This window comes from Oryctolagus cuniculus, chromosome 7 (assembly GCF_051225735.1).
Source record: "Oryctolagus cuniculus isolate XC-2025 breed Fujian yellow rabbit chromosome 7, ASM5122573v1, whole genome shotgun sequence".
Classification (NCBI taxonomy): Eukaryota; Metazoa; Chordata; class Mammalia; order Lagomorpha; family Leporidae; genus Oryctolagus; species Oryctolagus cuniculus.
In genome coordinates this window covers 41,366,392-41,376,985 of record NC_142873.1, presented here as the reverse complement: position 1 = coordinate 41,376,985, position 10,594 = coordinate 41,366,392, and the positions used below count along the sequence as shown (strand labels likewise).

At 38.4% G+C, this 10,594-nt stretch overlaps 1 protein-coding gene across 6 annotated transcripts; it reads left to right on the top strand.

Annotated features, from left to right (window-relative positions):
* The first annotated feature begins 4,200 nt into the window (after nt 1–4,200).
* On the top strand, nt 4,201–7,861 carry CD1A (CD1a molecule). Of its 6 annotated transcripts, none has more exons than XM_089336656.1 (6): nt 4,235–4,429; nt 4,741–4,830; nt 5,693–5,971; nt 6,084–6,362; nt 7,037–7,127; nt 7,298–7,861. In XM_089336656.1, exons 1-6 carry the CDS (start codon nt 4,369–4,371, stop codon nt 7,338–7,340), a joined length of 843 nt encoding a protein of 280 aa, XP_089192782.1. In that variant the 5' UTR covers nt 4,235–4,368; the 3' UTR covers nt 7,341–7,861.
* The last annotated feature ends 2,733 nt before the right edge of the window (nt 7,862–10,594 follow it).

Here is a 10,594-nt window from a genome sequence, read left to right as displayed (position 1 = left end):
TGCTTTTAATGGTGGCCAAATTTTACAACTATATTTTTAATTAGTTGAAGAATACATTCAAATAATTATATTTATGTTCTGATATAAATACTTTAAAATTTGTCCATTCTCCATTCCTATTATTTCAGCTACCACTGCCATATGTAATACTTCTACATATATCATTACTTTGGAATACACCAATGCTCTTTGTACTTTATGTAGTCAGTTATGTTTTAGAGCGACTAACACAAGAGAAATAGTTTATTTTCATTATACCTTTTCTAGTACTTCATTTTCTTAACAAAGAATTCAGTTCAGCTTCATATTCCTTGAGACTCAGTCGTTTATTTAAGTGTCTTATAGCTCATGTATTCTCATGATAAATTCCCTGTTTTGGTAAGAAAAGAAGCTTTGTTTTTGAAATTTATCTTTGAAATATGTTTTAATGGGTGTTGAATTTTGATTTGAACTTTTCTATCTCCGTGTTTTCAAGACATCTCTCCATTCTCTTCCAGATTCTTTGATTTCTTATGATAGTACTGCCTTAGTTCTTTATGTTCTACATGTAAACTGTCTTTTTTCCATTCTTCTGGCTGCCTTCAACAGTTTACTTTTCTTTTTATATTTGACTAATGGCAGTTTTAAAATACTTCTTGGTGTGTGCAGGTGTGTGTTTTGTATTTACCCAGATTGGTATTTTCAGAGTTTCTTAATTATGTGGTTTCATACCTTTATCTAATTTTAGAAAAAAACTTTATCATTGTTATTTCAAAATTTTTTATTTGATTACTGTTTATTGTTTTTAACCCCTGCCTATATTTCTGCTGAACTAGGATTTTTTTTTTTTTTTTTGCTTTTTACTTGTTGAACCTTTTATTTAATGGAGCCTTAAGCCTTTGGCTATAATGTAAATTAAAAATATGCTATCTCAGAAATAAAGAAAAAAAAAAATGGAGAAGTAGGGAGAGAGGAAGGTATGTATCATTATATTGTTAGAATTATACTATGAACTACATTGAATTGTACTCTGCATTAATGTCACATTAACATGAGAATTGATGAGAAAAAAATTTTTCTGTCTCCTAAGTTCACTTTTTTTTTTTCTGAGATTTCAACTAAAGTTGCTGTGACATGATCTAGTTACCTGTCCTATTGGTCTTTGTCTCTTTGAATTGCAGCTTGAGCATTTTACATTGACTATCTTCAAGTTCACTAGTTATTTTCTAGAATTTATCTGATTTACAGATGAAATCATTGAGTGCACTCTATTTTCCATGTTTTTATTTATATTACATCTGTTTGACTTTCAAAAGATAAATAAATAAGAATTATTTAATAATGTATGACAGTTCTCAATTCTCATGAAATTTCCCATAGTTTATTAATGTATTATTTTCATTGGAACTATAACATGTTAACACGCATTTATTTATAACTTTATTTTAAAATATGTTAATTATTATTTGTAGAGATAACAAATATTTAATTATATCATATTCTAAGGCTTATAGGCTCCACTAAGGAAAATTTCAGCAAATAAGACCTGGAAACACCTTAGTGTGACAGGAAAATTGGTGCAAGCTACTCACAATAAAGGAAAATATGTTCAACTTCACTCATATAAATTTTAAAACAGACACAAAACCATTGAAACTATAGTACTATATAATTCCTTTCAATTTGTTGGACATGTATTTAAAACAAAATATGTCACAAAACCCTGTATTTTCAGCAAAACTGACATGCTGAATCATTTCTTTCTTTCTTTTTAGATTTTAGCTCCCACATATAAGGGAGAATATGTGGTATTTGTAATTCTGTGTCTGGTTCATTTTACTTAACATGATATCCTCCAGTTCCAACCATTTTCTACATATGATAGAATTTCATTTTTTATAGCTGAATAGCATTCCATTACATAATTAACATATATTATATATTATTTCTTTAAATATATCACATTTTCTTTATCCATTCATCTGATGATGGACACTTTGGTTAATTCCATATTTGGTTATTGTGAATAGTGTTGCTGTGAAGACAGTGAAGTTGATATTTATTTGATACAGTGAGTTCATGTCTTTTGGGTATATGCCCAGTAGTGGGACTGTTTAATCATATGGAAAGTTTATTTCTAGGTTTTTTTTTAGAAATCTTCTTACTGTTTTCCACAGTGGCTGCACTACTTCATCTTCCCTCTAACAGAATTTCCCTCTAACAGAATTTCTCCAGAATTTGTTGTTCTCTGTCTTTTGAATAAATGGTGAGGTCTTTTGACCAGGGTGAGGTGATATCTCATTGCAGCTTTGATTTGAATTTCCCTGATAACTAGTGATGTTGAGCATTTTTTTCATATATTTTTTGGCCATTCATATTTCTTCTTCTGAAATCTGTCCATTCAGATCCTTTGCCCATTTTTTAAGTGGATTGATTGTATTAAGTGCTGATATATTCTATTTATTAATCCCTTGTTGGATAAGTATTTTGCAAACACTTTATCCCATTTTGTTGTTCATTCTATTGATTGTTTCCTTAGCTGTGTAGAAGCTTCTGAATCTGATATAATCTTATTTGTCTGGTTCCTGTAAACCACATTTTAAAAAAAGTATTTAAGTTATACAAATTTCATGTATTTCATATGTACAGATTCAGGAACATAGTGATACATCCCACCTGCCCCACCCTCCAACCCATGCTCCCACCATTCTTCCTCTTCTCTCTCCTGTTTCCACACTTAATTTTTACAAAGATCTATTAGTAATCCAGTCCCCAAAAGACAAATACCATATATTCTCCCTGATCTGTGGTAACTAATAGAATGCCTACAAGGTAATGTATGGGAGTGAAATGGACAGGGAGATCTGATGATTGTTTACAGTCTTTGTCTCAACTGTTGAGGGACATTTTTTTTTCTTTATACTGTTTGTTGAACTCTTAGTCTAGGGTTAATCTTATGATTGTAAAGTAAACTGAAAATAGATTCTTCTAAACCACATTTATAAAAATGATACTTAAAAGCAAAAAGAAATATTTAAAAAGCTTTAAACAATCATAAATAGAATGAAAGAGGAAGATAAGCCTATCCATCAGAGACTAGCTTGTGACAAGGTAGTCCCTGAAACTTCAGGAAGAACCAATATGAAGGGAATCTTAGATAAATGATTTCAGAATCCTCTATGGTTTTACATCTCATAAATTCTGACTAGTTTCTGGCTACAGATAATAAAACAATTGTAGAAGGAATCTCTGTGTAAACTTTGTGCTTATTAACATACTTTTTTTCCTAAATGTTACTCTACAAAATTTTTAATTCTTAGCTATGAATAAATTTTGTAATGTCCTTAAAAAGGTTTATGTTGAAGATCTCTTCCTTAATTAAAAGGAACTAATTAAGTGCATGCATTGACTTCTTTCATCTGTTCTACAAAGGTTTTCTAAGCCCTCACTACTTGCCTGCAGTAGGACTAACACTCCAAGCTAACAACCTATGTTAAGATTCTGAGTGAGCAAACATCAGTTAAGGGTCATCACTTCAGAAAATATTGTACCAAGCAGACTTACTTCTATTCAGAGATGCTATACATTATTATAATCAGCACATTGACATTTACAGTTTTTAGAGGGTTTTACATCTAAGTATGGTAAAACTTCAAAAAAGTGATTGTGTTGTCAAACACTATATCTTCATAAGTGTAACAGGATGTTTGGTTCCTGGCAGGTGCTGTGTGATTCTTTGGTGGGTGAATATGTGTCAGTGCAAGTCAAGTTTCCTTTATAACTTTCAGTGTTCCTGTGGTTTCTCTGATCACTCTTGGTCTTCTCAAAGAATACAAGTTTATACTATTGCGCAAGGCAGTAAGTGCATTTTGAAATAGCAAATAGAGGAAGCAGTGATGAGTCACAGATATGAACACGAGGGGATGAGACAGGGGAAAAGAATACGTGGGGGAATAATTCAAAGGGGCAAGATAAAGGCAGAGCGACAAAAATGAGTGGAAACATGAGAACATTTTAGGTAGTGCACTGGGAAACCATTTATTTTATACATGTTTTGTATGAATGAGCAAAATTGTCTCTAGTGATTTGGTGGGTTTTCAGGGCCATATAAAACTTGTTCCATAGCAGGTGAAATACGGGGCATTGAACACATGGTAGTTGGTGACGAGAGAATCTGAAAACCAGAGAGCAGAGTCAGAACCAAAGGGGAAATGAGATGCTGAGTAGGAAGCTGAAGGTTTAGGGAAGGAGTAGATGTTTTCTGTTGCAGTTGGGCTTGCCTGTGGTTGGAGAAGAAAGTCAGAAGGGAGATACGGTGGGGTAGGTTTGTTCAGAAGAGGAATCAAAGAACAACTCTTCTGATAGAAAGAAATAACATCTGCAAGTGAAATGCTGTTTCTGCATCTTGCATTTCTAATTGCTCTCCTCCTAGGTGGGGAAAACACAGCTGGTAAGAACTCTGGCAACTGCCCATTTGGGTGCAAGTGGTTCAGTGTGTGTGTGTGTGTGTGTGTGTGTGTGTGTGTGTTTGTAAGGTATACGATGCCTTCTTCAGCATGAGCTGTATACCATGGGATCCAGGTTAGTTCCCATCTACGTATCCCTGACCTAAGTTCCTTACCTGTGGCAGGCAAATGCCTGCTAATGTGATTATAGCTCTCCCTTTCCAGACTCTGAGATCCCCATGCTGGTCCCTTTCTCTCTCACTTCTGTCTCCTTGGCAGTGCCTTTCCCTCAATTTCTATCTGCTCTTTTCCGCAGGTTTTGAGAAGCCTATCTCCTTCCAAGTCATTCAAATCTCAACTTTTTACAACCATTCCTGGGTACAGAATCTGGGCTCAGGTTGGTTGGGTGAGTTGCAGACTCATCACTGGGAGACAAACTCTGGCACCATCGTTTTCCTGCAGCCTTGGTCCAGGGGCAACTTCAGTAATAAGGAGTTTATAGACTTGGAAATCTGTTTCCGTTCATACTTCATTAGATTTACTCAACAAATTCAGAAGTACGAATTCCATTTTGAATGTGAGTTCTGTCCTCTCAATGACAAGTAAGGAGGTGGATGGGTGGGGGTATCTCAGTGACTTCTAATTCCTCCAGGAAACAGGCTCTTTCTCTTATGATTATTATTCTACTCTTCCCATAATAAAACTGAAATTACGTATTTTGGGGCAAGGCTTTGTTCCAGATTCTTCAAAAATATCCAATCTTGTGACACTTATGATCTCTCCCCTCATTGACAGCAAAATTCTCCTTTGTTATCTTCCCTTAGACGTGTCCTATGTCCACTCTTTTTCCTGCTCTCCAACCAGATACCCTCAGCTTCTTCACTCTTGACTGACTTCGCAAAGCGTGATTTTCTCCCCATTCAATCTTTTGGGCTGTCTCTCTGTACAGTCATTTTAATCTATTGCATTCTATTCACCTTTGATTGTTATAATTTCGACTCTTTCACATTAAGTCTTTCCTTATATACATACTTAGACCAACTTCTTTCAACAATTTTCTTTATTTCTCATGTCATTCTTTTCTTCCTCCAGTGTCTACTCGCAGCAATTCCTCTTTCTCTGCTCCTCTGAGCAAATTAATTTTGTTCCCTTCCTTCAGACCTCCCAAACACTTCCAGCTTACTTCCATTGTGTTTTTCTTCTTTCCATCCTATTTTATTGTTTTTCTCCCTCCTTTCCCCCTCTAATTCATCACTCCTCTTTCCCAGATCCTTCTGTGTTTCAGGTGGCAGCAGGCTGTGAGCTGCGCTCCGGGGAGGCCTCAGCAGGCTTCCTGCAGGAAGCTTACCAAGGATCAGATTTCCTAAGCTTTCAGAACAATTTGTGGTTGCCGGCTCCACAGGGAGGAAGTGGGGCTCAGAATTTGTGCAGACTACTGAATCTATTTGAAGGCTTCAAGGAGATAGTGAACAGGCTCCTCAATGACGTCTGCCCACGTTTTATGTTGGGACTTCTTGATGCAGGCAAGGCACATCTCCAACGACAAGGTAAGTTTCCTCCTGGGCATGAAGTTTCTTTCTATTGCCTTCAAATTAGTATAAGTAGGGATCCCAGAGAAGTGTAAATGATGTGTCTGAATACCCTTCCTGTCTCCCGCAGTGAGGCCTGAGGCCTGGCTGTCCAGCGGCCCCAGCCCTGGGCCTGGCCGTCTGCTACTGGTGTGCCGGGTCTCTGGCTTCTACCCAAAGCCTGTGCAAGTGATGTGGATGCGGGGAGACCAGGAGCAGCCAGGCACTGAGCGAAGTGACATTCTGCCCAATGCCGATGGGACATGGTATCTCCGAGTTACCCTGGACGTGGCGGCTGGGGATGCGGCTGGCCTGTCCTGTCGGGTGAAGCACAGCAGTCTAGGAGGCCAGGACATCGTCCTCTACTGGGGTGAGAAAGAACTGGGGTCCAGGCTGGAAATGGGAGGAGTGGGTTTTCAAGCACTTTAAGAGGGGCGGATGAAAAATTAGTGACTTTTGTGATTTTAGACTCAAAATAAACAAAGATAGTTAATTCAAGGAATACAAGTGAAAAGGAGGGGTCACACTGCACTACCAGTTCAAGTCCTGGCTGTTCTGCTTCTGACTTCTCTTCCTGCTTTTGTGCCTGGAAAGGCAGTGAGTGATGGGTCAAGTACTTAGGTCTCTGCTGCCAATGTGGGAGACATGGATGTTGTTCCTGGCTCTTAGGTTTGGCCTGGCCCAGTCCCAGTGTTGATGGCTTCTGGGGAGTGAAGGAGTGAATGGAAGACTGATCAATCTCTCTCTTTTTCCTTCTCTCACCCTCTCTGTCTGTCTCTCCTTCTCTCTCTGTCTGCCTTTTGAATGGATAAGTATATCTTTTTTTTTTTTTTAAAGAGAAAATGAGAGACTTGTAGATGCAGGAGTTTAGACGATGGATCCATCTTTAAAGAGGGACGAAATAAGAAGTAAGAAAAAAAGAGAATGATGTTGTAGACAATCAGCTGAACAAAAACCAGGGGAACACAGTAAACCAGGGAGCAGGTGAGGCATAGCAAGGGATGGGCTCGAAGTAACAACCCTGGTGTCTGCTGAAATCCACAGAGCATCGCAGCCCCATCGGCTTCATCCTCCTGGCAGTTATACCGCTCCTGGCTTTTCTGGCAGGTCTTGCGTTTTGGTTAAAAAAGCGATGGTGAGTTGTCTACCCATTTCTTTTACCTTCTGATTCCTCAATCAGCTTCCTCTTTAAAAAGTTCTCTCTTCAGTTCTTCTTCTCAGAGTCCTTTCCCCTTGTTCTTCTCAATTCTCAGCTCCACCCCATGCTGAGTGACCTCTGTCTTTGCTCTCAATGCTCCATTTCAGGTCGCACCATGGTTCTCCAAACTCTCTTCTCCCTTTGAAGTGAACACCCAGCAGTCCAACGGCCCAGGAGATACCTGAAGGCAGCAGGGTGACAACGTCTTCAAATCGTTCTCGGAAGCATTCGTTGTTATTTATTTATGCTCAGTGATCAGTTGTTGATAGCAGGATCTGTTGTTCTGACCTGGGTTATGATGTTCTAAAATTCAAATCTGAACTTTCAGTGGAATCAGGTCCTGGTCACATCCTCCTGTTCAGACCCTAATGGGTCATCAGACCCATTTCAGCTGTCACTTCCTCGAGGACTGTCCCTGATTATCCAGTGGGAAGCAGTCTCTCCCTGGTCTGAACATCTGTGACACCTTCGCTATACCTCACCTGCTATACTCCCTACTCCCTACCCAATTTTTTGAAAGTATTTTGGTCTCTTTTCTTTTTTTCTTTTTAAGTTCTTTGAAAGCAAAGTGCATTACTCCCCAACCCCAACACACATGTATCTCCGTGATAAATTATCTTGTCTGCATGTTATATTTTGTCAATAAAAATCTCTGTTGAGTTTAAGTCAAATCTGAAGTCTTTTTAAAAATTCTTTTCCTTGTTGATCCCTGGGCAATTTGTGAGACATTTGATTCTCCTCTTGTTAAATGTTTTCTCACTTGGATAAAAGACTTGACACTTTCTCAGTTGTGAGTTTCTCTCTGAACTTCCAAGAAGAAACACAGTTTTGCCTCTTACCGCTCTTTTTATTGAATATAGAAAACTATTAGGACTAAAGTATTATAAACATGAAGAACAAAAGAAGATGTGAGGGCCAGCGCTGCGGCTCACTGGGCTAATCCTCCGCCTTGCGGCGCCAGCACACCAGGTTCTAGTCCCGGTCGGGGCACCGGATTCTGTCCCGGTTGCCCCTCTTCCAGGCCAGCTCTCTGCTGTGGCCAGGGAGTGCAGTGGAGGATGGCCCAGGTGCTTGGGCCCTGCACCCCATGGGAGACCAGGAAAAGTACCTGGCTCCTGCCATCGGATCAGCGCAGTGCGCTAGCCGCAGCGTGCCAGCTGCGGCGGCCATTGGAGGGTGAACCAACGGCAAAGGAAGACCTTTCTCTCTCTCACTGTCCACTCTGCCTGTTAAAAAAAAAAAAAAAAAGAGAGAGAGAGAGAGAGAGAGAAGATGTGAGCCCTTGCTGTTAGTGTGGGCCTGAACAAGCAGCAGATTTGATTTTGATTTGATTTTAACATTTGATTTTGTTAGAAATGTTGAATATGAAAAAAAAATGTCGAATCTGATTCCTGATGTAAAATTTATGGGATTATAATGAATTATAGTGAATTCAGTAGAAGACTCATAGGTAAATTAAAAAGTGCAAGGCTTTGACCTGGGCAATGCCTGAAATGTAGTACAGTTGTGGCACTGAGGAGAAAATGCTGCAGAAAAGAAATGGTCTTGTGTCTCTGTTCAGCATTGAAGTAGGATTAAGACAGGAACCCTGCAGCCAGTGCATTCTCATATATGGTAGTTGTGTTCTGCGCAGTTGCTGGGACATCCGGATTAGTGAACACTGAGCCATTGCTTCTAGGAGAGATATAGGAGTAGATCTCTGTGAGCTTTTGTTCACAACTTTTTTGTTAATTGTGAATACATAAACTTGTTTTACATTTGTTTATGTTTTGAAACATCTGTTTTAACTTGGATATTTATTAATATTACACTTAAACAGTATTTCTTTATATTAAAGTCTTACCTGAGCAGTGTTTAGAATTTTACTGATCTGGCTCCTGGCTTTGGATTGGCATAGCACCCGCCGTAGTGGCCATTTGGGGAGTGAACCAATGGAAGGAACACCTTTCTCTCTGTCTCTCTCTCTCTCTCTCTCTCACTATCTGTAAACTCTACCTGTCAAATAAAAAAAAAAAGAATTTTACTGATCGCCAGTAACGTTATCATAAATTTCTTTGGTGTCAGTCTTACAACAATTCTATTTACTGCACTTAAGAAAATCTGTCATCACATGGATCCACACATTTAGCTACTTTTCTTTAATTTCATTGTAATGTCTAGAGGTTGCTTTTCTGAACAGCATCACATAAAATTTGGTGGCTTCTTTCCCTTTTCTAAATATACTGTATTATTGAATCATTAACATTGAGCTCACAGCCAACAGCGCTATAACTCATGACTGAACAAACCTTATCCAGCACTAATTTTTTTCTCTGCAAGGCACATTACAGCCTTCTTGTGCTTAAGCACGCTAGATGGCACTTTGGTTATTATGGCATAGAGCTATTTTAAACTGCAACATCACCAACAGAGAAATAAAAGTTTAAAAATGTGCTTTCAGCTATCACAAAGAGGAAACTTCTGTTCAGTGTGAACACTGAAATAAAAGGCCCTGTTGAAAGCGTGTCCTTCAAGAGATTCAAGTTTTGCGTTACTCTGTACAAATCCACAAATGACTGTAAAAACACTGTGAGTATTCACTTTGAGGGTTATAAATAAGATTTAGCAAACAGATGAATTAACCAATATGGAATTTGTTAATATTGATGGGCATATGACTCCAGATGGCAATGTATGTCAAACCATGGCTGGATTTCAATTACTTTAGGATTCATAAATTATTTCACAAATATTTCTTAGGCATTTTCTCTGCAGCAGGAATACACTGACTATAAATTCCTGGAGGAAAAAAAGAAATCACTGCCACGTTCCCAGTTTCCAAATTTTTCCTTGCAGAAAATTATTCTACAATGTACTATTTTTATTGTTTGTTTTTTCATTCTTAGTTTCCAGCAAGCTATCTGAGCTGAACTTGGAGAAAGAGATTTAGCCCTAATTGTTTAGGGCTTTAAGCTGATGAGGCCTTGAGCACTAGGAACATCCAGCAAATCTAAGTACAGGAGGCCATAGCTGCATGTACAGAAATATTTAGAAAATGAAGTTGTGATGGAAGAAGGAGAAGGAACACAAAAATATGAGATGGGGGGAGAGAAAATAGTGGGATCAGTGCAGACTTTGTACTTGGATTTGAAATGGTTGGTTCCAGTCTATCTAGGCTGTCCTCCACCTCCCCACGTTTGCACAGTAGCCGTTCATCCAGATGTCACAGTTAACAAGAAGACAGTGTAAGATTTGAAAAAGATAAAGACACATAAGAAAGAAGTAAAAAAGGTTTTTAGTTGGTTGTCTGTACCCTCGGCTGTAGCGATCAGCCTAAGGCAACCATAGGAACAAATCTTTGACAATGTAATAAGCCAAATGATTGACAGGCTATCTGTAACTTACACAATCATCACGTGCATCCA